This window comes from Orycteropus afer, unplaced genomic scaffold, assembly GCF_000298275.1.
Source record: "Orycteropus afer afer isolate SDZICR_OR568_19922 unplaced genomic scaffold, OryAfe1.0 scaffold00421, whole genome shotgun sequence".
Lineage (NCBI taxonomy): Eukaryota > Metazoa > Chordata > Mammalia > Tubulidentata > Orycteropodidae > Orycteropus > Orycteropus afer.
This window is the reverse complement of record NW_006922008.1, coordinates 768,089-795,966: the sequence shown is the minus strand read 5'-3', so window position 1 is coordinate 795,966 and position 27,878 is coordinate 768,089. Positions and strand designations below refer to the sequence as shown.

Below are 27,878 nucleotides of genomic sequence, written 5' to 3'. Positions count from 1 at the left end.
GTGGGGCTGGCGCGGGATCGGGCAGTGTTTCGTTCTGCTGTGCATGGGGTCGCTATGAGTCGGAAACGACTCGACGGCACTTTACAACAACAACGTTTTCTACGCAAGCAGTGTACTGTGCTCTCTATTCACTAGTTGACAGCACTTATACACTCACCACCTGTCTCCTTTCCTGTTGTCAGCCTCTCCTATGTCCCTGCCGACCTTGGTAAACAGCCTATTTTTAGGTCCATGGAAAATGAGAATGAGAATGCAATCACTTTAAAATCCAAAATGGTTGCCACTTGTAAAGATTCAAAATGGCTGTGTCCTCAGTCACTTTAAATATCCAAAATGGCCACTGCTTGTAAATATTCAAAATGGCTGCACCCTCGGCCACTTTAAATAACCAAAATAGCTGCCATGTGTAAAGAATCAAAATGGCTACGCCCTCTGGACAGTGGAAAGTCAACAGCTCAGGTTGTCTCCCTCCTTGCAGTTTCCCTTCCTAGTCATAGGCCACCAGTGCAGTCGTGTCTGCAGGCCTTGGTGACCAGGGCTGATCTTTAGGTCAATTCTCAGGTCCCAACACCACTTGGAAATATTCAGGCTGTCGGTCCCATCAGAGTAGCTGACAGTCCGCACCTCCGACCGTCTCTGTACTCACTGTTTTCATTCAGGTTTTTCCGCCAGTTGGTGCCTAATCCACTTCTGTATAGTTCCCTTCAAAGCTCAGGGCTCCAGGATTATCTTCTGTAGCTCTGTCAATTGGTTTTCCTTTTCTTTGTTGAAGAGGGTCTGTCGGTTGTCTGCCTATTCCTCCATCTTACCAGAAGTCGCCATCTTCTGTTCTAAGGAGCATTCTTCATGATCATGCAATTATCTCGTGTTCTACAATTTCATAGCGGCATAACTTTGTGTTGATTTATTTTACTCTCATCCATTTGAAGAGCATTCTATAGTCTCCTTCAATTTGGAAATTAATATCCTTCAGCTCTTGGAAATTTCCTTGAATTGTTTTACTGATGATTCTCTCTTTTTGGAACTTGCATTATTAGACAGTAGATTTTCTGGACTGGTCCTCTTAATTTTTTCTCTTGTATTTTCCATTTCCTTGTCCTCTGGCTCTATTTTCTGAGATGAAGGTCCCAGAATCCTTATCTGAAACCTTGGGACCAAATGCATACTAGATTTCAGAATATTTAGGATTCTAGAAAGGCAATTTGGTGTACCACTCATTTTGTAACACCTTCATTCAGGCCTGGGGCATTCACTTGTTTTCTACCAATAAGCAAACTGTATGCATATTCAGATTAAGTGGAATTCATAATGACTACAAATAGGTTGTTAGTTCTGTTGCAAACTTACGAAGAGTCATTTGACTTTCAGAACTTTGTGAATTTTGAAATTGTGGATAAGAGTCTACAGACTTCTATTTCTTCAATATCATCTTCCAGCCCGCCCATGAAGTTTTTCATTTGTTGCCATGCATTTAATTTTAAGGTTTGTTTTCTTCTGTGGATTCTGCCCCTATTCCCACACTAGCATGCCATTCTTGGTTAATGAATATATTATCTTTTCTTATCTGAGGATATAAATGATCATTTTAGTAATTAAGGGGGGGGGGGACAGCTCCCACTTCGTACATGATCTCCTTATGTTTTCCAAATTTCTTTTTGTTCATTTTTCTATCTTCTATGTTGAAGGCTTTTCTTGGGCACCTAGTAATCTTTAGTCATCTGTTCATGATTATGAATTTAGGGGGAAGGGTAGCTAAAACACTGAAGTTCTCAGTGGGAAGGGTGGGGCTAAATTACTTTGGGATTCACATTTTAGGTTAAACTGGATAAACCCTCAACTTGTAGATCTGTAAGTCCTTCCTTTTGAGTGAGGTTCTCCAGAGATGAGACTTCCAGTATTCTACCCAGTGTTACCAGTTTCTCGAACTCTTAATAATGTTGTGGTATAAACTGCGCCATTTCTCAGCTTTCTCCCACTACTGGCTTATGGATCTGCTCATTTCTGTCTGTTAATTTAGGTACTAACTGGCCTTCAGTATTCCAGCTCCCAAAACTATCTGATCTGTTTTTGCAGGTTTATAATCCTAAAAACATCCAGACACAAAAACTACCCACAGCAATTTTATGGGAATTTCAGAAGGAAGCAAAATTAGATGCATATTTTCAAAAGTAATCTGGGACCAATAATACATATTTTTTAAAATCTTATAATATTTTATGTATATATTTTAAGGCAGCAAAACTGGGCAACATGGCCTATGCTTGTTTTTAGGTAACACACACAAAATATTTTTGGAAATACTGCTTTGAGATTTCAAAATAAGCATCTTTGTACCTCAAGTGAAGGAGAACCTTCTCCAATGAGGACATAAAAAACTGAGAGAGAATAAGCAGAAGCCTTGCCAATGAGAAACAGTTATCAGCTAATGTCAAGTCTATAAATTATAAAGCATTTTTTTTTTCCTTTCTCTGCTCTTTAGAATCTAGAACTACTTCAGACGAAAGGTGAGGGTGATTAAAATATTTTGGGACTGTGGTGTGGTAAATTACTCACTGTGGTTTTTCTAGCCATAAGTCTTTGTACACGCCATGGTGGAATTTTCTGTGAGTAAGTGAGAAGCTCCTGATTGTTAAAGTTATCCACCAGGGGTATTTCTGTTGAGCATGGCACAAAGCAATGTTCTGGGAAGTTCACTCTCTCTCAGGTGTTTAGAATTCTGATGTTGGGATTGGTTAGTTGGCTACTCTGGCAGGCTCAAAAGGAGCCCTTCTAGAGGCAGAAGGAGTCTCTCTGACTGCTGGCTGAGAAAGACATGCTGCTGAGAGAAACACACTCCTGAGAGACATGTGCTGCTGAGAAAGAGACACCAAGAGACACACATTGCTGAGAGAGACACCAATAGACACGCACTGTCGAGAGAGAGACTGAGAGAGACTGTTGGCTGAGACACAGGGAGACTGAAAGAGACTGAGCATTTTTCCTGAACTTGAATTGTAGCCTTGTGCTTCCCTAATATACCCCATAGTCTGTGAGTTCTGTGTGGCCACTGCTGTGAATTATCAAACCCAGCAGAGAGGTGGTGGGTTCTGTGGGAGGAATGGTTGGTGTCATGTTGGTGAAAGGCCTAGAGGGAGGCAGCATGTCTGGCCTTGCAGGGATAGGCCTTGGGCTACTGATGGTGATTCTGTCTTCCTCTTGTACGGTTAGAGGAGGTTGGAAGATGCAGCCTCCCTGCCCCTTTGGCAGGGACAAAGAGACATGACAAGTTATTATGAGGTAGGATACTGGATTGGAGTCTGGAGTCAAATAGGGTCATTAGTGGAAAACTGGTGAAATTTGAATGAAATCTTGTTTTACCTAACATATTGTAACAAAGCTTCTTACTGCATAGCTCTGAAAACTTTACTATACTTCTATAAAGATGTCAGTGTTAGGGGAGGTTGAAGGAAGGACATCCAGCAACTTGGCACTATTTTTGCAATTTTACCGTAAGTTAAAAAAGAAAAAGTATTTTAGGATGTCAGATTCTAAATCCTATAGAATATTAAAACACAAAGAATGTTTAGTTTAATGATTATATATGGGTACAACAGTAAAGAAACATTTATATATGCATTCAAAATGTGGGCTGGAACTCAATAAAAAAAAGTAAGAAGTAGGCCGAAAAATCCACTCATTTCACATTATGGGCATAAAGGAAAAAGAAAACAAAATGGAAAAAAAAAAACCAAAAACCAAAAAACACTTCATTTAATCTAGTATTACCACCATCTAGCCCCAAATTAGAAACAGATTAGCTTGCCCAGACAAAAAGTCAAACACATAAGTTTTATCTGCTGCAGCATTCATTCACCCAAAGATCTCACAGTATTCAGAACAGAAGTAGAAATGATTCCTAGTTGGCTCACTATCTTCCAGAGAGTGGACTTCAGGCAAAGGTTTCAAGTGAATCTGTGTCACAAGACAAATTAGGCATTTTCACAACAGTGTAAGGGCCATGGCTCTGAAAAGACTAAATTGATTAACAACAACAATAACAAAAACACCCAAACTCACTGCCATCGAGTTGATTCTGACTCAGGTTGTTGTTGTTGTTATTTGCCGTCGAGTCGGCCCCGACTCATAGCGACCCCTCCTTGGGTTTCTGAGGCAGTATCACTACGGAAGTAGGATTGCCCAACCTTCCTTCCGAGGAGTGGCTGGTGGGTTTGAACCGCCAGCCTTCTGGTTAGCAGTCAAGTGCCTTAGCCACTATGCTACCAGAGCTCCCACTGACTCATAGAGATCCCCATTGGGTTTTCGAGGCTGAAAATTATTATGGAAGTAGATTGGCCCATCAGAGTGGCTGGTGGGTTTGAACTGCTCTTGTTATCCATTATGCCATCAAAGCTCCTTAAAACTTAATCAAAGGATAGTAGATATTTATATTAACAACCATAACAACAACAACTGTGGTAGTTAAGTTTGTGTGTCAACTTGGCTGGCCTTGGTTGAGTGGCTGGGCAGCTGGATGTAGTATTCCCCATGATGAGACTGGTAATCAACTCCATGGTGGACTCTAAGGTGAAAGCCGAGTAGCTGCCTTAGGGATGTGGTCTGCTTCCTGTATGTAAAGAGAAGCCTTGGGGAATGGTCTCTAGCTTAAGGCATGCTTGAATTCTCCATGTAGCCGTGTCGTTCAGCAGCCTGCCACGCTCTGTTGACCTTGGGACCTACAATGGACATGAATTAATGGCCCGTGTGTGGTTTGGTAACATCGGGACTGTGCCATTTTATTTGTCGACTTTGGGCTGGTTACCTCAGCAGCCAATAGCTACCTGAGTGAAGGGATGCCTCTAGCTTCATTGGGCCGGGAGCAAGAGGCAGAGCTAAAGTCCAAGGTTGAGGGGCTTTCACTCAGCCCCTAGAGCCTGGCACTGTGAACTCAGACTTCTGGCCTCCCGAACTGTAAGAGAATAAACTCTGTTTGTTCAAGCATCCATTTTGTGGTATATTCTTGCTGAGTGGCACTAGGTAACTGGAACTACTCAAATTAGAGCTACTGGTGAATTACCATGCAATTCATGTACTTTTGAAATTAGGCAATTATTAATAAAGTTTTCATTGGGGACAATTCATGTTAGTTCAAAATTTACATGAAAGTGAAACTTTTTTTATATATCACATGATTTCACAACCAAATGATTCAAATATATATACATTAGAACTGTGATGTACTTTATATCCAAGAAAATCATATGGAAATATCATAGTCCAAAAGTTTTAAGCACATATAAAAGATGTATGTGTGTATGCACGCTTGCACACATGCACTTTTATTAAAAATCACAGAGTAGCACTTTGAAAGGGTAGAATACCAGTTCTGTGGTATAGTAATTGGTATTTTGTAGAAAATGGTTTCATGCTCATATAAATTTTAGAAAACACTGGATTAAACACAATTAATAAATTTCTTAAATATAAACCCAAAACCACCACCTGTCTGTCAATATGTTGTACTGTGGTGGCTTGCATATTGCTGTGAGGCTGGGGGCTACACCACCAGTATTTCAAATACCTGCTGGGTCACCCATGGTGGACAGGTTTTAGTGGAGCTTCCAGACTAAGACAGACTCAGAAGAAGGAAAGGGTCATCTACTTCTCAAAGAATTGGCCAGTGCAAAACTTATGGATAGCAATCAAATACTGTCTGATATGTTACTGGAAAACTGTACGAATAGCCCTGAAACACTCTCTAATATATTGCTGGAAGATGGGCCCCTCAGGTCAGAAGGTATTCAAAATACGACCGGAGAAAATCTGCCTCCTTGAAATAGAGTTGACTTTAATGACATGAATGGAGTAAAGCTTTCAGGACCTCCATTTGTTCATGTGGCTCAATTCAAAATGGGAAGGAACAGCTGCAAGCATCCATTAATAATTAGAACATGGAATGTATGAAGTATGAATCCAGAAAAATTCAAAATTGTTAGAAATGAAATGGAATGCATGAAGATTGGTATCTTAGGCATTAGTGAGCTGAAATGGGCTGGTTTGGGCCATAATGAATCAGACTTCCACATGATCTACTATGTCGGGAATGGCAAATTGAAGAGGAATGGCATGGCATTCATCATCACAAAGAATGTTTCAAGGTCTATCCTGAAGCACAATGCTTCAGTGATAGGATAATATCCATATTGCCTAGAGGGAAAACCAGTTAACACTACTATTATTCAAATTTATGCACTAATAACCAAAGCCAAAGATGAGGAAATTGAAGATTTTTACCAACTTCTGCAGTCTGAAACTGACCAAACATGCAACCAAGATGTGTTAATTATCACTGGTGATTGTAATGCAAAAGTTGGAAACGAAGAATAGCCAAAGTTGAGGAAATTGAAGATTTTTACCAACTTCTGCAGTCTGAAATTTACCAAACATGCAACCAAGATGTGTTAATTATCACTGGTGATTGGACTGCAAAAGTTGGAAACAAAGAAGAATCACCAGTAATTGGAAAATATGGCCCTGGTGACAAGAAATGACACTAGAGATCACAAGATAGAACTTTATAAGACCAATGACTTATTCATGGCAAATACCTTTTTCAACAACATAAATGATGGCTATACAAGTGGACTTCACTAGTAATACACAGGAATCAGACTGACTACATCTGTGGGAAGAGGCAATGGAGAAGCTCAGTATCTTCAGCCAAAACAAGGCCAGGAGCTGACTGTGGAACAGACCATCAATTACTCACATGCAAGTGCAAGCTGAAGCTGAAGGCAATTAAAACAAGTCCACAAGAGCCAAAATATGATCTTGATCACAACCCACCTGAGTTTAGAGACCATCTAAAGAATAAATGTGATGCACTGAACACCAGTGACTGAAAACCAGAGGAATGGTGGGATGACATCAAGAACATCATCCATGAAGAAAGCAAAAGGTCATTAAAAAGACAGGAAAGGAGGAAAAGACCAAAATGGACGTCAGAAGAGACTCTGAAACTTGCCCTTGAACGAAGAGTAGCTAAAGCAAATCGAAGAAATGACAAGATAAAAAAGCTGAACAGAAGATTTCAAAGAGTAGATTGAGAAGACAAAGTCAGTTATTATAATGAAATGTGTGAAGACCTGGAGTTAGAAAAGCAAAAGGGAAGAACACACTTGGCATTTCTCAAGCTGAAGTAACTGAAGGAAAAATTCAAGCCTCAAGTTGCAATGCTGAAAGAGTCTATGGCCAAAATATTGACTGATGCAGGAAACATCAAGAGAAGATAGAGGACTTCCAGTAAGATGGTAGAATAGGCAGACAAGCTACACAGACCCTCTTCAACAAAGAAAACAGAAACCAACTGACAAAGACAAAGAAGATAATCCTGGACCCCCTGAGCTTTGAAAGGAAATATACAGAAATGGATTAGGCACCAACTAGTGAAAAAACCTTAATGAAAATAGTGAGTGTGGAGATGGTCAGAGCAGTGGACTATCAGCTACTCTGACGGGACCAACAGACTGAGTATTTCCAAGTGGTGTGGGGACCTGAGAATTGACTTGAAGATCAGCCCTGGTTGCCAAGGGCTGCAGGGACGATTGCGCTGGTGGCCTATGACTAGGAAGGGAAACAGCAAGGAGGGAGACAACCTGAGCTGTGGACTTTCGGCTGTCTGGATGGCACAGCCATTTTTAATGTTTACAGGCAGCGGCCATTTTGGATTTTAAAGTGACAGCATTCTCATTTGGATTCCAGGGATCCAATGAAACGGGGAATAGGCTCCATTTGCCAAGGATGGCAGGGGTACACGGGAGGCTGACAATGGGAAAGCAGACAGGTGATGAGTATATAAGTGCTGCCAACTAGCAAACAGAGGAGCACAGCACAGTATCCGCTTATGTAGAGAACATACAAACAAAACAAAGAAAATGATAATTGTGGGCAAGTTACTACAACATACAATCACCAATTAAACATAAACACAAAAACGTTACAATGCCTCAGAGACAACAGAGCATCACAGTCCACACAAAGAAGCAAGATAAAGCACAGGAAACAAGGGACCAGGACATAAAACCAAAACACATCCCTAAGGAAGATGCAGCATTGGAACTCCCTGATAAGGAATTCAAAAGAATTATATTTAGGTACCTTCAACGGATTGAGAGACAGATCAAGGAAAACACTGACAAAATTGAGGAAAACACAGAGACAACCCTACAACAATTTTGAAAGACAATACAAGAACAAAATGACAAAATAAATGAAAAAATTAGAAATGATACAAAATCTACAACTAGAAATCCAGAAGATTAATACTAAATTTTCAGAAATAGGTAACACATTGAAAGGGCAAAGGAGTAGAATTGATGCAACAAAAGACAGAATTAATGAGATTGAAGGCAAATATTTCAATACTTCTTTGGAAAGGGATCAATGAGAAAAAAGATCAAAACAAAACAAAGCCGAAAGTTCATATGGGATTCCATTAAAAGGATTAACTAACAACAACAACAATTGGAATTCCAGAACAGGAAGAGACAAATAAAACCACAGAAAAAATTGTTGAAGATTTGTTGGAAGAGAATTTTCCTGGTATGATGAAAGATGAGAATATATCCATTCAAGAAGTCCAATGAACCCCAGACAGGATAGACCCCCCCAAAATATCACCAAGACATACCACCATCTAACTCACCAAAACCAAAGACAAAGAAAGAATCCTGAAAGCAGCATAGGAAAAATGAAAAGTTACCCACAAGGGGCTACCAATAAGACTAAGCTTGGATTTCTCAGCAGAAATCATGTAAGTGAGAAGACAATGGGGTAGTATATATAAAACCCTAAAGAGAAAAATTTCCAACCAAGAGTTATATACCCACAAAACTGTCCCTCAAACATGGTGGTGATATTAGGACATTTCTAGATAAGCAGAATTTAAGGGCATTTGTAAAAACCAGACCAACCTTACAAGAGATGCTAAAGGGAGTCCTTTGGACATAGAACCAACAGCAAACAACAACCATTAACACACATGATAACATAACCCAGAAACCAACTCAGTTATAGAAGTATCCAAAGTAAATAAGCCTACAAGATTGTAAACAGGGAACCAGAGACATCATTTGGCAAATGAGGACAACTACAAACCAAAGAGAAGAAAAAATTGTGTAGTTACAGAATTTTTAAATAGTAGGGAGGTCAAAACCACTGCAAGATAGAATTGACTGTTCTAATCTTGGGAAGAAAATCATAAATCATAGGGTAACCTCAAAGAAAAATGATAAACCTTCACATCAAAACAAAAAAGAGGACCAGCACAAATATTTAGCAAATACTAAAACAAGAGCAACAAAGGAAGTGATAACACAATTCATAAACAAAATGAACTCAGCACAGAAAAATTATATGGAATAAAGAAATCAACACCACGATAAAGCACCTAACAAAATGACAGTAACAAATCCACACTTGTTGATAATTACGTATCTGAAAAGAAACTTATCTCTAAAATTTATAGAAAACCCCAACACCTTAATAACAAAAAGATTAATAATCCAATTAAAAAATGGGCAGAAGCCATGAACAGATACTTCGCCAAAGACAATATTCAGGAGGCCAACAAATACATGAAGAAATGCTCACAATCATTAGCTATCAGAGAGATGCAAATCAAAACAACAATGAGATACCATCTCACCCCAGCACTGATGCCAAAGTTCAACATGACAGAAAATAACAAATGCTAGTGAGAATATGGAGAGATTGGGACTCTCCTACACTGCTGGTGGGACTGTAAAATGATATAACCACTGTGGAAAACAGTATGGCGATTCCTTAAAAAGCTGGAATTAGAAATACTATCTGACTCAGCAATCCCATTACTAGGTATGTATCCTAAAGAATTGAGAGCCAGGACAAGAACAGATATATATAGACACCTATGTTTATTGGAGCACTATTTACAATAGCAAAAAGATGGAACAGAAGAATGGATAACCAAACTATGGCACATATACACAATGGAATACTATGCAACACTAAAGAATAATGCAGAATCTGCATAACATGGATGAACTTGGAGGACATTATATTGAGTAAAAGAAGTCAATCACAGAAGGACAAATACAGTATGAGTTCATTATTGTAAAAAGTCAAGGAAAGGTTTATATATGTGCTAAAGCGGCAAGGAGGCAGCATCTCCTGACCTTCTCTAACCACACAGGAGGAAGATAGAATCACTATCAGTAGCCCCAGGCCTATCCCTGTGAGGCCAGACAGGCTGTCTCCCTCCAGCCCTTTCACCAACCCTGATACCAACCGTTCCCCCCTCAGCACTCACCACCTTTCTGCTGGGTTTGATAATTCATTGCAGTGGCCACACAGAACTCACAGATTATTGGGTTTATTAGGGAAGCACCAGACTACAATTCAAGTTAAAGAAAAATTGCTCAGTCTCTCTCAGTCCACCGTCTCTCAGCCAACAGTCTCTCACAGTCTCTTTCCCAGCCAACAGTCTCTCACAGTCTCTCTCCCAGCAGTGCATGTCTCTTGGTGTCTCCCCCAGCAGTGTGTGTCTCTTGCATCTCTTTCCCAGCAGCGAGTGTCTCTTTCTCAGCAGTGCGTGTTTCTCAGGAGCACGTTCCTCTCAGGAGCACATCTTTCTCAGCCAGCAGTCAGAGAGAGTTTTGCCTCTAGGAGGCCTCCTTTTGAGCCTGGCAGAGTGGCCAAACTAGCCAATCATAACATCAGAATTCTAAGCACCTGAGAGAGAGGGAACTTCCCAGAACACTGCTTTGTGCCACACGCAACAGAAATACCCCAGGTGGATAACTCAGTTGCTCACAGCAAATTCCACCACAGAGTTTACAAAGACTTATGGCTAAAAAAGCCATACCAGCAATATGGAAGGAAATTTCTTCGTTGGTTACCAGGGGTGGAAGAGAACACTGCAAAAAAAAAAAAAAAAAAGCATTGATCCATGTCGCTTTAGATTTGTGTGTTTCACTGTACATAAATTACATTTCAATAAAGCACATTTTAAAAAAAAGAAGATGGGAAGATTATACAGAATCACTATACCAAAAAGAGTTGGTTGATGTCCATCCATTCCAGGAGGTGGTATATGACCAAGAACCGATGGTAGTGAAGGAAGAAGTCGAAGCTGAACTGAAGGAATTAGCTAAAAACAAGGCTCCAGGAATTGACAGAATACCCATTGAGATATTTCAACAAACAGATACTGCACTGGAGCCACTCATATTCGTCTATGCCAAGAAACTGGAAGAAAGATACCTGGGCAACTGGCTGTACCCATTCCATAGAAAGGTATGTGGAAATTATTGACCAGTATCATAAATATCACACACAAGTAAAATCTTGCTGAAGACAATTAAAAAATGGTTGTAGCAGCATATTGGCAGGGAACTTCCTGAAATGCATTCTGGATTCAGAAGAGGACATGGAATGAGGAATATCATTACTGATGTCAGATGGATCTTAGCCAAAAGCAAAGAATACCAGAAAGATGTTTACTTGTGTTTTGCTGACTATGCAAAAGCATTTGATTGTGTGGAACATAACAAATTATGGATAACAATGAGAAGAACAGGAATTCCAAAACAAATGTGCTCAAGAAGAACCTGTATGTGGACCAGGAGGCTGTCATTTGAACAGCACAAGGGGATACTGCATGGTTTAAAATCAGGAAGGGTGTGAGTCAGGGTTGTATCTTTTCACCATACTTACTCAATCTGTATGTTGAGCAAATAATACGAGAAGCTGGACTGTATGAAGAAGAATGTGGCATCAGAATGAGAGGAACACTCATTAACAACCTGTGATATGCAGATGACACAACTTTGCTGAAGGTGAAGATAAATTGAAGCACTTAATGATGATTAAAGACTACAGTCTACAGTATGGATTACACCTCAACATAAAGAAAACAAAAATCTGCACAACTTAGTCAATTAGCAGCATCACAATAAATGGAGAAAAGACTGAAGTTGTTGAAGATTTCATATTGCTTGGCTCTACAATCAACACCAATGGAGGCAGCAGTCAAGACATCAGATGACACATTGCATTGGGCAAATCTGCTGCAAAAGATTTCTTTAAAGTGCTGAAGAGCAAAGATGTTTCCTTGAGGACTAAGGTGTGCCTGGCACAAGCCATGGTATTTTCAATCCACATATGCATGTGAGAGCTGGACAATGAATAAGGAAGACCGAAGAAGAGTTGATGCTTTTGAGTTGTGGTGCTGGAGAAGAATAATGAAAGGACCATGGACTGCCAGAAGAATTAATGGGTCTATCCAAGAAGAAGTGCAGCTGGAATGTTCCTTGGAAGTGAGAATGGCTAGACTCCGTCTCACCTACTTTGGTCATGTTGTCAGAAGGGACCATTCCCTGGAGAAGAATATTATGCTTGGTAAAGTGGAGGATAAGCAAATGAGGGCAAGGCCCTCAACGAGATGGATTGACACCGTGGCTGTGACAATACGCTAAGGGATAGCAAGGACTGTGAGGCTGGCACAAGACCAGGCAGTGCTTCGTTCTGTTGTACACAGGGTCAGAGCTGACTTGATGGTACCTCACAACAACAACATATAACCAAAAAAACAAAACTTCTGCCATAGAGAGCAGAACTGCCCCCAGAGGGTTTCCAAGGCTGTAATCTTTATGGAAGCAGACTGCCACATCTTTCTCTCACTGAGTGGCTGGTGGGTTCGAACCTTTTGGTTAGTAGTCAAATGCTAAGCCACTGTACCACCAGGACTTCTTCTTAACTATATACCAAAACCAAATCCCCTGTCATCGAGTAGATTCTGACTCACAGTGACCCTATGGGAGAGAGTGGACCTGCCCCCTCCCATTTCCAAGGCCATAAATCTTTGCAGAAGCAGACTTTCTCCCGTAGAGTGGCCAGTGCCTTCAAATTGCCATCCTTTCGGCTAGCAACCCAATGCTTTCACCACCAGAGTTCCTTTTCTCAAAGGCTTTAATAATCCACATTCACTGTGAATTTCCAAGCGGCTGAATTTGCCTCTCTCCTCAAGCATTTCATTCATTCATTTTTGCAGAGCAGGCTATACAATTCACTTTGAAAAATACTGCTTAGACCAGAATTGCTCTCAGGGTGCTAGTTCTGAAGGGTGTGAAGAAAGAAAGGGCAAAAGAGAAAAGAGATAAAATTGGATGGTCTGTTAATTTGTACCATTTTACAAGTCAAAGACTGCTGGTATCACTTTGAATTGAAATAATCTTTATTAAATGTAATAATAAACCAAACTCACTGCTGTCGAGTCAATTTGACTCACAGCGACCCCTCCTTGGGTCTCTGAGGCAGTATCTCTATGGAAGTAGATTGCCCAGTCTGCCTTTTGAGGAGTGGCTGGTGAGTTTGAACCGCCAGCCTTTTGGTTAGCAGTCAAATGCCTTAGGCATGATGCCACTAGACCTCCCAAAAGTAATAACAGCTAATATTTATTATTCATTAGGTGCTAGGCATTGTACTAAGTATTTTATATTTATTTTCTCATTTAGTCCTAAAATGAATCTATGAGGTAGGAACTATTACCACCATTTTGACAGATGGGTAAAATGAGCCTTCGAGTCATCATTCTTTAATGGTTAGACATTTAGTAAACCGAAAAATATGGGAACTGAACCCAGTCCAATCTGATTTTCAGGGCTCAAGCTCCACAGCCACTATATTAAACAACAACAACAAACAACAAAAAACAAACTCACTGCTGTCGAGTCAGATCCAACTCACAGTGATCCCTGCTTGGGTTTCTGAAGTGGTATTAGATGGCCCAATCTTCCTTCTGAGGAGTGGCTGGTGGGTTTGAAGTGCCAGCCTTCTGGTTAGCAGTCAAATGCCCTAGGCACTACACTGCACAGTCGTCCATCCCCCACCGCCCCCAGGGGGTTTCAGTTTTCCTTATGATATGTTAGAAAGTGGGTTAGGGCACTTTTGAGTACATCACTTTATAGTCTCTTAAGAAAAAAAAAATCAAGAACTATAATCCATGCTGGTTCATTATCTCGATTTAATAGTATTTAAAGCATTTTAAAAATGGTGATAGTAGAGTATATGGATTGAAAACCTAGTGGAAGTAGGCAGTATGCATTGCTTTGCAAAGAATCAAAACATCCTAACACAATAGAACTCTTAGCCCACCTGCTTATATACTGAAAATCAGAGTGTTAAAGTAACATACTAATAACAACATTCATGATACACTGAATACAAAATTACTGTATCTAAAGCAACCACCAAATGCAATTTTTCAGACACAGAAAGTTAAATTTACATCTATTTAGAGAAATTCCCTATTTGTGGTAAACGACTTTCAGATCTAGTTATTCTCAAGAGAAATCGGTGAGGATTTCTTCAGTGTATTTGAATATTGCTATGACAAGCTGAATTCCAAGAAATGAGTCCTCTTTGGGCATTTCAATGTAAACTATCATGTCTTTTTTAATAAACTAGTAACTTAGTTTTCTTCGGAAAGATCTAGTTGCGTGTTCTCAGTGGGTCACAGTGCTATAGGAAGGGACCCAGGCAGCATTTGTTTCCACAGTGTGATCAGGGACTGAATTATCAATGTCGTGCCATAAAACAAACACCAAAGCAAGTGACTCAAGCTGCTGTTCAGGAGGATCATACGAATGATCCGTCACGCCTAATGGTGTAACGGATGCAGAAGATCACCTCCAATTTTAAAAACTTTACACGCAACTGAGGGCTTTTCATTATTTTAACGTATATTTCGGAACAAGAGAATCTGTTGGCATGTCCCAGCTGGAGTTCTGAGGTTGAAGAGGAAGCGGAAGCTAAGAGAGACCTTCTCTGTGGATGTCTGTTATTTTCACAATCTCCATGAGGAAGCAGGAAAAAAGCACTTGACCCCAAATTAATCCTCAGTACTTCCTTCAGCCTAGCCACTGAATGTAAGCACAGTAAGGTGGGTAGAGCACTGCTGTCCGATTCCTTGCATTGTTTATTCTTAGTTTCTTTTTTAGGGGCAGGGTGGGCAGTGATAGAGAAGAAATGGAGGGATGTGAAGCAAAAGCAGCAGAGTTCAGAAGCCAACAGTGCACAATGTGCTGAAAGGGTGTCTTGGTCTTACATGATCCAAAGCGCAATTTTCTCCACCTAAAATTACCCAGGCCCGGCTCTGTTTTCTGAGCAACTCTCATATCAACAGACAGAACAGATTTGCCATGGATTCAGCTTTGAAGGCTCACAGTCATCAAAACTTTAGTGCTAGAGGGTGTGAGTATTACTTTCAAGGGTAAATTGATAGAAGGGTGTGGATATTTCGTGTGGGATCAACAACTTGTACCTTTTATTACTTGGGGGGCGGGGAGGAGACGTGAAGGAAAGGAGGGCCTCCACTGGAAAAGCGAGTGGCTGTAGTCCAAGGCCTCTATTTCTGGTCTGGAAACAGGACATGCTAATGATACCTGTCCCTCAGCCTGAAGGTAATATGGCTGCTGATACACGTGGTACAAGGGTTTTGCTCTCATTTTTTCTATTATGTTCCAAAAGTCCTCTTTTGGGCAACAGGACCCACTGCTGAGGGCTATGATTTCTTGGCTATGCTGTTAGCAGTCATCAAACTGCCAGGCACCTTTATGTGTTATCAGATAAGGGAGCCAGTGGGCAATCCCAAGAGGGACAGATAGGCTTATCTTCTGATAGTAGACAAGTACAAGGAAAACTAGGAACAGAGAAGGGTATGTGACAAGCCAAGAAATTCTGAGGATGATATGCAACCCAGGGTCTATGTTTTCTTTATTTAGAGGTGTGCTCAGAGGCCCACCAACGAAAAGAGTTGCAAAATCTACAGCTGACTGGTAAAGTAAGGCGAGCCAGTTAGCTAATCCCTCAATCTCTGCCTTAGACCCTGTGTCCAAGTGATCTAATGCTGCTAGAGGAGAAATACTATGAGTGGATGGCTTTAGCAGACAGACATTTATTGTCTCACGGTTTAGGAGGTTAGAAGTCCAAGTTCTGAGTGCTGGCTCTAGGCGGTTCCCAGTACAGGGGCCCTGGGCCCAAAGAACATACTCCGCTCTGGGCTCTTCTTCCTTGGTGGCAGTAGGTCTCTGTCTCTGTCTCTCCCTCTTTCTCTCTCTGCTAGCATCTCCTCCTGCCTTTTCTCTCTTGTAAGGTAAGAAATGATGCAGGCCACAGGCCAGGGAAACTCCCCTTATTTCCTTATCAGGGGTGTGGTCTGAGTCAGGGGGTTGCATCTCACCCTAATCCCCTAACATCAGATAAGGGCTGACTGATCTCACATCAGATCACATCATGGGGAGTGGGGGTGGGGATGACTGCATCATTACATAACTGCTAAACCACTGAATATCGTGAACCAGCCAAGTTCACACATTATTTCTGGAGACATAATTCAATACAGGACAGTCACCAACACCTCTATTCAAATACTTCACATGGAACTTTAACTGTCTACAGCACATCATTTTGTATTCTTTGACCTTACAGTCAAAGTCCTGAACAACCAACCCTCTCCCGACCTCTCCTTCTGGGCACTGTTATTACAGATGAGAAACTCTCTATCCTCGAACTTTCTACAAACATCCCCCCTCTGTGTGTTACCTCGGAACAGCGGTTCTCTAACATCTTGGTCTCAGAATCCCTTTCAATCAGGGGCTAATTACCCAAAAAGCAAGGTAAGCATGGGCTTACCTGTGCTTACTTGCTAATCTGCAGTGAATGAGTTCACTTGTTTTTCACCACATCAAAGATTCTGCTCCTAGGGATGGCTGGCGTCTCTCTCTCTCCCAACCCAACGGCATCTTTCTACAGAGTCAAAGCCTCTTTAAATTTACACACAGGGACAGAGTAACCATTGAGAAAGGTCAGCATGGGCTTCCTTGTGCTTACTTACTAATCTGTAGTGAGTAGTTTCACATGTTTTTCACCACATCAAGAAAAAAAAAAAAGTAGCTCTAAATTATGTTTTGAATAGCATGTTCTTAATCGAATTATCTTTTTAGGAAAACTTTCCATTTAAAAGACTCAGTAATGTGAGATGTCTTCTAGGTAAAGAATTCCAATTTTGTCAAAGGAAGGAAGAGAAAGTATGCATTTACATTATGTGAAAGAATGTAAGAGAAAAGAATTCTGTTTAGTTGAGCCGCACATTACCTGTTAATGTTTTTAACAGTATATTCCTGATAGACATCTTACTATTAATCAATCACAGATGCTTAACTATGCTTTTATAAGTTTGCTTTTTTCATTCGAAAGTACTTACTGAACATTCATTAAGTATCTTCGGGAATGATATAAAGATATAAGGAGGATGAGTAATAGTTCCTGTTCTCAAGAAAAGTACAATCCAATTGTATAACCCAATAATCTCAACACTAGCTTAGATATGTACACAAATATAAATCTCATATTTGAAGATTATTCACCAAAGTGTGTCTACTTCAAATACTCTGGTTATTTATAAAGGCCTGCTGGCATTTGGGAAAGGATCTAACCCTACAGGAACTGTGGTCCTTTCTTCTCCACAGGCAGGCTCGGTGACCAGCACGCTCTGGCCGGGAGGTGGCCCTCTAATAGCTGAAGCACAGTATGGGACCAGCTGACTGCCCAAACAGTCTCCTCTGAAATCGCTGTCCTCTGAAGAGCAGAAGTTTCCGCCCAGTGTTTAAATGTTTCAAAAATACAAATTGCAGACAGCATTCCTTATTTCCCGTTTTTACATGAGAAGACCTTTCTTTTTGTTCTCTCCATAAAGATAAGACATTACAATGTGGCTGTAGCATGCAGTCACAAACAGCACAACTAGATGGCATTAACTGGGACAGCTGGTGCAAAAAGGCCTGAAACGGTTAAAAGCAGTTATCTCCCAGAATTATTCAAAGATGTAATTCCCAAAGCATTTCTAATTTATTCTCACTACAACCCTGTAGACAAAGAGACACTGTTATAGCTGCATTTAATAGGTGAGGAAACTGAAACTTGGGAGGTAAAATGACTTATTCAAGACTCAGTTAATAACGACATAATGTGTGACTCTCTCCTCATTTTACTCATCCAATCTGTCGAATCCTGTATATTCTACCTCCGTCATGTCTCTGAATTCCTTCCCTCGTTTCCCTACAGACCCTCTGAAGCCTCCTAGCTCAGAAGTTCATTAACAACTCCAAGCTTAATCCTAATCAGCCTCCCTGCTTCTCTACTTATCTTTTGTGTGGTTATAAAAGATTCTTTTTCTAGAAGCACAACTCTGATCACTTCACTTGCTTGCTCAAAATCCTTCAATAAAAGTCCACATCTCTCAGCCCGGCATTTCAATGCTCTTCCCAACCTAACACGACGGTCTTCCCATCGTATTTTCCACATGTCTCCGCCACACACCCAAAGCTCCAGTCAAATGGAAAAACATACTTCTGTCCAAAGACATTTTAGTCTTTATTATCTTACTGTCTTTAACTTTTTTTTTTTTTTAAATGTCACTCAGTAGTCCCTCACCCCCACCCCCCGCCCTTTTCAGTGATTTGGATGAAAAGTTTACAAAGCAAATTCACTTTTCATACAACAGTGCATACACATTTTGTTTCATGACATTGATTACAGTCCCCATAATGTAACAGCTCTCTTCCCACTTCCTCCCTGTGGTTACCTTTTCCCTGTGTCCTGGTTTCCTATGCATTCCTGCCCTTTGAGCTATCTCCCTGTGCAAATACTGCCCTTCTGATCTCCCATGGTTGATTATTTTAAGGGATGGACCTATCTGATGTAAATAAATGTTCACCTTACATGCCTTTCTATTGTTTGGCTGGAAACCTAGCCATTGACTTTAATTCCAAGCCTGAAGGGTTACTGGTGGCCACAGTCTCTGGGGTTTCACCAGGCTCTATCAGAACAGTAACCCTGGTCTTTTTTATGATTTTGAAATTTGTTCTACCTCCTATTTTGATCCCTTTCCAAGGAGAACTGCCTTTCACAGCATCTCTGTGTATTCTAATCATTCTTAATATAAGACCCAGATCAAAGCCGTCCCCACCAAGAAGCCTCAGCTTCTCTCCTTAGAACTCTCATAGTATACCTGTACCTTGTTCCATTCCACCAAGAAATATTTACCAAGTAACTATTAAGTGCCAGGCACTATAATAAGTCACGGAATGCAAAGGTGAACAGTTTAGTCAGTGAGACAGATGTGAACAAATACATCATGCCCTGTAAGTGCTACAAAGAGTGGTCAGCTCAGGATTCCACTAGAGCCTAATTGAAGGATATTTAAATGTGGCTTTGCTTAGAAAGTCAAAGGTGGCTTCCCAGCAGACATTACACTTGGATCAAGAGCAAAAAGGTGTGCCAGTGCCTAAGAGGACGAATGAATCACGTACAGGATCTTTTGCTGGGTGTGGCGATGAAGAGGCAGAGGAAGTAGTAAAATAGAAAATAGGTAAAACACTGCAAAAACCCTAACACATTACAAAATACTACTTTATAAACCACAACACACACTGTTTGTGTAATTAATTTTTAAACTGAAGAGTGTTACAGAAATTTTAAGTATCATTAATTAAATTATAAATAACTATGGTTCCTGCTCATACTTTGAACATAGCTGGCCCCAGAATTACAGACCTATTTTAAGAGACAATCAAATAGTAAAATTTTAACTTTTTAAACAACATTTTATCCACAGTGTTGTCAAATCTGGGTTTTATGAATCACTGCTCTGCTGCTCACTCTCTCTCTGTGTACAACGCACCTCCAGAAACACACACACGTTCACACACACCTACTTCCAAAGTTAAATGGCTTAAGAGCAAAGAATTCACATTCACATTTAAAATGTACACTTAAAAAAAAAAGAAGTGTCTCTCCTCCAGAGCTTGCCAATCATTTCCTATCAGCCACATGCTGAAATCACATATGCTGTGCTATACTTTAGTGGTGCTGTGCTGAAAGCACTGGGCTGCCCACCAAAAGGTCGGTGACTGGAACTCAGCACCACTCTGTGGGAGAAAGAGGAGGCAGTCTGTTTCCGTAAAGATTTATAGGCATGGAAACCCTATGTTGTTGTTGTTATGTGCCATCGAGTCAGACCCAACTCACAGTGATCCCTCCTTGGGTTTCCGAAGCAGTATCACTACGGAAGTAGATTGCCCAACCTTCCTTCCGAGGAGTGGCTGGTGGGTTTGAACCGCCAGTCTTCTGGTTAGTAGCCAAGTGCCTTAGGCGCTACACCACCAGAGCTCCCTGGAAACCCTATAGGGCCGTTCTAGTCTGTGGTGTAGCATCACTGTGAGCAGGGATGGACTCGATGGCGGTGGATTTTGGTTTTCTGGTGCTCTCTTTGCTTCCTGGTCAACTTAAAGAATTTTCACAGCTATTTTAGCATCAGTAAACTCACAATCTATACACATAGATTCCTATTTTTATTTAATTATTTCTTTAGAAATTCAAACTGGTCCACATAATGCAAACTTACAGAGTGAACAGTTTCTAATATAAATGAGGAACAGAAGTTTTAACTTGGTGTTACGTTTACATTAACAGGCAGAGTCTTCACTTAATCACTGTCATTAGCAGCACATAATCTAGGGGTGTGAAAAAATGGGAAATGGTGGCAAAAAGGGAAAGGGAAATGGTCAGTGGTGAGAGAAAAACAGTAACTGTAAAATACTATGAAACAGTTTAGGGGAGGACTTTTGGCTATGGTGGAGTGCATAGGCCAATGAATCCTCAACTCAAATCAAAATAATGACAAGAAAAGAAGAGGAAATTGTCAGAACCACCATTTCAGGGCTGGTGGGAATCAATCAAAGACAATAAATAAAGAGGTTTCTTGAAAAATTCTACAGATTAATATAAGGAGTCTGTGACCTTATTGCTTGGGGTTACTCTAACTCCCTCCCCCACTTCTTCCCTTCCTAAAGGCTGGCCATGGAAACCAACAGCTTTGCTATCAGAAGGGGTTCACTTGACTGGGGTGATGAGGAGGGCATTAGAAAACCCAAAGACTGGGCAGATGAAAGTGGCAAACTTCCAGAAACCTACCGGGGAAAATCCACAGCTCTCCCAGCTTGAGGTTGTTGTCTACTGGGGTAAGTGGTGAACCAGTAAGAAATCAGACAAAGTAACATGCTTTCCTCACATCCCTGGCGGACTGTACAACATACACGGGTAAGCAGAGGAGACGTGAGAGGTCCCAACAAAAAGAAAAAGCCAAGGCAGATGTGAGCGGTGAGTGGGCTTTGAATGTGCTTTCCAACCAACACACAGATAGACCAACAGACGGTGGAAGCTGTGTTCCAAGTGCTCGGGCACACTCTCTGCCCAAGTCAGTGCCTGACCACTGAGCCATGGGAACACAGGGGTGGTTCCCAGCCAGGTGCTGTTGTCGTGAGCTACTGGTGAGTCGGCCCCCAACTCCTGACAACCCCATGAACAGCAGCCAGGCTAAGAAAGTAAAAATAAGAATTAAAATCACTAAGCAGAAACATCAGTGGGTGCAGACTGGGAGTCAGATGCTGCAGTTTAAATCCAGGCAAGTTACTTAAAACACATACACACACTTCTCAGAAAAGTAAGTAACTCTCCAGAGCTGCAACAGTTGATCATCTAAAATGCTCAATCTTCATAAAAAAATTACAAGACATTCCAAGAAATAGGAACGTATAACCGAGACTCAGGGAAACAAACAGTAACTAAACAGACAGGAAATAGGCCTAGAGGATGGATTTAGCAAACTACTTCAAAACAGCAAATAAATATTAATTCAAAGAATTCACGTGAAATCTGGTAAGAAATCTCAATTGAGAAATAGAAATTATAAATGGAAATTCTTAAATGGCTAAGAATAACTAAAATTAAAAATTCACTAGATGGGTTCAAAAGTGAATTTAAGATTGCAGAACAGACTGAATGAAACAAGACAGGAAGGGAGATTCACTCTGAAAAACAGAAAAACAGTGAGGCACAGATTCAAAAATATCAACAGACTATAAGTACAATAAAGTCAAAGAGATCTATAGCTAAATATATCATAATCAAATTGCTCAAAACGAAAGACAAACAGAATCTTGAAAGCAACAAGAGAAAAGTAACTCATCACATATGGAGAATCAGTAATGCGAATAATGGTGACTTCTCTCACAAACAGTAGATTCTCATCACAGGTCAAAAGACAATGGGAAGGTGGTGGGAGGAGAACTATAAATGAAGCATTTTATAGCTATCAATAGTATCCTTCAAAAATGAAGACAGAAGAAAGTTATTTCCAGATAAAGAGAAAAAGAACTTCTTGCAAGTAGACAAACATTACAAGAAATACTAAAGGAAGCTCTTTAAGATGGAAGGAAATGGTATCAGACAGTAACTTGAATCCACAGGAAGATGTGAAAATCACCAGCAATGGTAAATTTCTTTTAAAAAAATAAGATTATTGAAAGAAAACATAAGATCATTTAAAGTAATAACACTTTGTTGCATTTATAATATATGTAAATATATAGACAATAATAGCACAAAGAAATGATGGGAAATGGAATTATATTGGAACAAAGAAGCTGTATTTTACCAGAATAACGCACACAAGCAACTCTCATAGGTGTGATAAATCTAAGATATGCTATCTAGACCAACCACTAAGAAAATAAAACAAAATAGGTTTAAATATTACAAATTAAAAGGGTACATTAAAAATTATGTAACACAAAAGAAATCACTAAGAATGAACAGAAGAAATAAGACACAAGGTACATGGAAAACAAATAATAAAACAGAAACATAAATTCAAGCATATTAATAATTACATTAAACATAAATGGACTAAATGTTCCAATAAAAAGGCAGAAATGGTCAGACTGAATAAAAAGCAAGCTTTAATTGTTTCTTTTATAAGAGACACTTTAGATGCAAAGAGGTAGAAAGCAAAAATGATTTTAAAGATATAAATAAATAAATACCTCTATATAAATCATAAGGAGCTCTGGTGGCACAGTGCCTAAGGCACCTGACTGCTAACCAGAAGGCTGGTGGTTCAAACCCACCACCACTCCATGGAAGGAAGGTTGGGCAATCTACTTTTGTAAGGATTTACCGCCTCGGAAACCGAATGAGGGTCTCTATGAGTTAGAAGTCCGTAGAAGTCCGCAGTGAGTTCGTTCCCCCTCCCCATATGTAAATCATGCAAGCACTAATCCTGAGAGAGCTGGAGTGGCTATATTAATATCAGACCATATAAATATAAGACCAAAATACCAACAGTGATGAAGAAGGAAAATTCATTTTGATAAAAGGGTCACTGCCCTAGGAATATTCTGTAGGACAGATCTTATTTTAGGGCGTAAAACAAGACTCGGTATATTAAAAAGATTGAAATAATAAAAAGTATGTTCTCTGACCACAATGGAATTGAACTTTAAATCTATAAAAGAAATAAATTAGAGAGATTCTCAAACATTTGGAAATTAAAATATCTCTAGTGCAACCTAGGGTCAAAGAAGAAATCATAAGGAAAACTTATAGAAATATCATGAGCTGACTGAAAATGAAACACAGTATGACATCTTTTATAAGATGCAGCTAAAGAGAAATTTAAGGGGAAAATACAAAACTTTAAACACATCTTAGAAAGAAGAAAGATCTAAAATCAATCACCGGAGCTGGAAAAATAAGACTAAATCAAACTCAAAGCAAATAGAAGGAAAGAAATAATAAAGAACAGAGCAGAAATCAATGAAACAGGAAAAAAAAAGTAACAATAGGTAAAAAGCAATGAATCTAAAAGCTGTTTTCATGGAAAGATATGCAAAATTAATGAACCTTAGCAAGACTGACCAAGAAAAAATAAAGACATCACTAGGGACAGAGGTAGGAGCTCTGGTAGCATAGTGCCTAAGTCACTTGGCTGCTAACCAGAAGGCTGGCGGTTCAAACCCACCAGCCACTCCTGGGAAGGAAGGTCGGGCAATCTACTTCCGTAGTGATACTGCCTCGGAAACCCAAGGAGGGGTCGTTATGAGTTGGGTCCGACTCGATGCCACATAACAACAGGGACAGAGCTACAGACCAACAGACATTAAAAGGATTATATCAGATTATCATAAATAATCTTATACCAACAAATCAGCCAATTTAGATAAAATGGACAAATTCCTAGAAAGACATCAATTATTAAAATTGTCATTTTAACAAGAAAAAGAAAATTTTAATTGACTGATAGCTAGTAAAGAAATTGATTTACTACTTAAATTACCTTAAAAAGCCTCAGAGTTATATTTTATTGATTCTTTTTCATTCCTATTGTTGAAACAGTTGTTCTGGTAGGTCTGTAAGCTAATGACCACTTATTTGAAAGTCATTTGGAAATGCAGCCAGAACAGCAGTGTGTATATTCACAATTCGGGAACAAATGCTATGGAGAGCCTCATCTGCTGCCCAAATCATGACTAGACTCTTGAAATAAACTGTCTATTGTAGTGATTATTTATGGGATATAAAATTATATGCTTACATATAACTCACCAACACTGACAGGATTTTTTAAGGAAAGAAGGGATTTCTTGGTAGTCCAATATCCAATAAAAGAAAATGGGAAGTATTTGCAGGTTAAGTCCTTTCTCATGCAACCAAAGCTCCACTACAAGGATCTTGCTTGGAAAGTACATCTTAGCAAGTAGGCTTACCAGCTGAATAAAACACTCCTTCTGACAATCTGGTATGAGAAAGGCAAAGACAAAACTAGAACCAGGCACAGAGATAGGTAGAGTACAGAACATGTTTCTCTTTGGAGGTACACCACACATTTCCATAGACAATACGGCTTTCTGTATGTTAATATGGATGTGAGGAGCTCTGGAGGCATAGTAGTTAATGCATTCAGTTGGTAGTTTGAACCTATCAGCTGCTCTGAAGGAGAAAGATGAGGCAGTCTTCTTCTGTAAAGATTTACAGCCTTGGAAATCTCGTGGGACCAATTCTACTCTGTCCTATAGGGTCACTATGAGTTGGAATAGACTCCATGGCAGTAGGTTTGGGTTTGGTGTGAATATGTATGTGATAGATACTTACTGCCAATTCATGACATTTACTTTTAGGAAGTTAATAGGAGAAAGTGAGGTCAAAGAGGCAGGGTGGGACCAAGATCTAGTAAATCAATTATAGTTTGCATTTTATTCTCATTATGTTAGGAAACCATACAAGTTAAACAAGAAAATAGCCTAATTTGCACAAAAATAAAAAGCCCTACACCTTGGCAGTGTTTTTTTTTTTAATTTTTTTTTGTGATCTGGGTGAAAGTTTATAGAGCAAATTCATTTTCCATACAGGAGTTCACATACTCTTTGTCTCATGACACTGAATACAATTTCCCCACAGCGCAACAGCTCCCCTTCCACTTCTTCCCCGTAGTTACCTCTTCTGAGTCCTTCCTTCCCATGCACTCCTGCCCCTCAAGCGTCTCCCTGTGCGTACACAGCCCTTCTATTCTCCCATGATTGATCTCTCCAAGGAGTGTATCTACCTAGTGTAAATGTTCACCTTATATGCCTGTCTTTTGTTTGGCTGGAAGCCACAGGAGTGTGTACAATTCCAGACCTAAAGGACAGCTAGGGGCTATAGTCTCAGTGGACCCATAAGGCTCTATCAGAACACCAAATCTGGCTCCTTTTTTTAAAAAAAACAATTTTTGAGTTTTGATCCATATTGTTCTCCCACTCTATCTGGGATCTCCTACAGAGATTCCCTTCTGAGTGGTTGACAGCGGTAGCCAGGCACCATCTAGCTTCTAGTCTCATAGTCGTATAGGCTGAGGATTGAAAGGTGTACTAGTCGCCTGGCCTAATTGTTTCCATGCGTCTTTGGTTTTCTTCATTCTTCTTTGCTCTGGATGAGGACAGACTCATCATTGCTTCTAGATGGCCACTTGCAAGCTTTCAAGATGCCAGTCACTACTTGCCAAAATACAAACAATGTTTTTGTGTAATATGTTATGCCGACTGAGCTTGATGTCCCCTGCGACCATGGTCCCAAGTCCACAGGTCCAACTACTTGTTCCCTCTGGGTAGCTGGCTGTGGCCAAGAAGTGACTATCACCTTGTCCCTTGTCAGCTTTACTATATATCTGGAAATTCTTACAGAACATACAAATACACTTGTAGAAACACTGTCTGTACCCCGGCAGTTATGTAGAGGAGTAAGTCAAACCCACTGCCATCAAGTGGATTCCGACTCACAGCAGCCCCCAGAGGGTCTCCAAAGCTGTCATCCTTATGGATGCCTTATCTTTCATCTGTGGAGCACCTGGTGTGTTTGAACCACTAACCTTATGGTTAGCAACCAAGTGCTTCAACCACTGCACTACCAGAGCTCCTTAAATTTGGCAGCAGTAATATAGGAAAGTGATGTGGTTTGAACTAGAGCGGTGGTGATGATTACAAAAGCCACACATACATACACACACACAAAACCCAACAGGTGCTGTCAAATCGGTTCTGACTCACAGTGACCCCATGTGTTGCACAGTGGAGCTGTGTGCCATGAGATTTTCAAGGATGTGACCTGCCAGGACTTTCTTCCAAGGCACCTCGGGGGGGTTCGAAGCTCCAATCTCTCAGTCAGCAGCCAAGCACTTAACTGCTTGCACCACCCAGGGGCTCCACGATGCTGAGTGCTGCTGTTGTATGTCATCAAGCTGATTCCGACTCACAGCGACACCACATGACAGCAGCAGACTGCCACACAGAGCTATCTTGATGGGAGCAAACTGCTGGGTCTTTCCCCCGTGGAGCTGCTGGGTGGGTTTGAACCACCAACCTTTTGGGTAGCAGGTGAGTGCTTGACCACTGTGCCACCAGGGCTCCCATGATGGTGATAAGTACCTTTAAAAATCTCATAACAACCTCATAAGGTAGGCACTATTATCTTCCTTTTACTTATGAGTAAACCAAGACAGAGAGAGATTAAATAATCCGTCTAAAATCATACTGCTAACCAGGGACCAAACTGGACTCTAACCCAAGCAATCTGGCAGAAGAGCTATCTTCTGATTACACTGCTTGAAGTAAACTATAATTATATAAATGCTAAATTAATTCAATTAATTAGTCTAATGAGCAAGGCAAAGATTTCCACACAGTGCCATGCGGCCCCCTATCTTCCCATGTTCACATACCGTAAGAGATCCATTTTGTGTGCTGGGTGAGTTGCTGCTCTGCTCCCCGTGGGCTTGCGTACTTCCGTAGAGTGTCAGGTTATGCTCACTGGTCTGGCCGGCATAGTCCTGAGTGTGTGGCACTCCATATTCTGTGGGAATTCCATTTTGTGGAGGTGGTGGAAACGGGATGGTGGTAAAAGGCTGAACCATTGCATCAGGAGTTGCTGTTGGCTCCTGGTTACCCTAAAACAAATAGTGAGAAAGAGAAGAGGAGAAAAAGTGACTTTATATTCTCATTACATAATTATTTTTAAGAGGATTAGACAGAATTCTCTGTTAGGTAAAACAGAACACTTACTGCTCCCAGGATTAAGGAAAATGTTGTTACACACACACAGACGCACACACACACGACTCTGATTATGTCAATGCTGGTGACAAGGCAGGTCCACAATCATATTAAAACTGACTGGAGGGCAAGGAGTCAAAACATTTCCTTTAAACCAAGTATTAAAAAAAAAGTCAGTAAGTTTCTCAAGCCCAATTTGGTCTACTAGTATTTTCTTTAGAATAGTTTCTTTTAATGATTTTCAAGGGGAAAATAATCTTAAATTATAATTCAAGTAGAATGACATTATAAAGTAAAATCTCAAAACCAGATAACATGGACCTTTTGATTTTTAGAGTACAGAGTTCAGGAGAAGTATACTAAAAAAATAATCTTTGGACT

At 40.3% G+C, this 27,878-nt stretch overlaps 1 protein-coding gene across 1 annotated transcript in view; it reads right to left on the bottom strand.

The window, feature by feature from the left end:
• Positions 1-27,878, bottom strand: part of RBFOX2 (RNA binding fox-1 homolog 2) — a 420,257-nt gene that overhangs the window by 59,477 nt on the left and 332,902 nt on the right. The window contains exon 3 of the mRNA XM_042782714.1: positions 27,167-27,391. Coding sequence (XP_042638648.1) covers positions 27,167-27,391 — 225 coding nt within the window. The remainder of the gene's footprint in view (positions 1-27,166; positions 27,392-27,878) is intronic.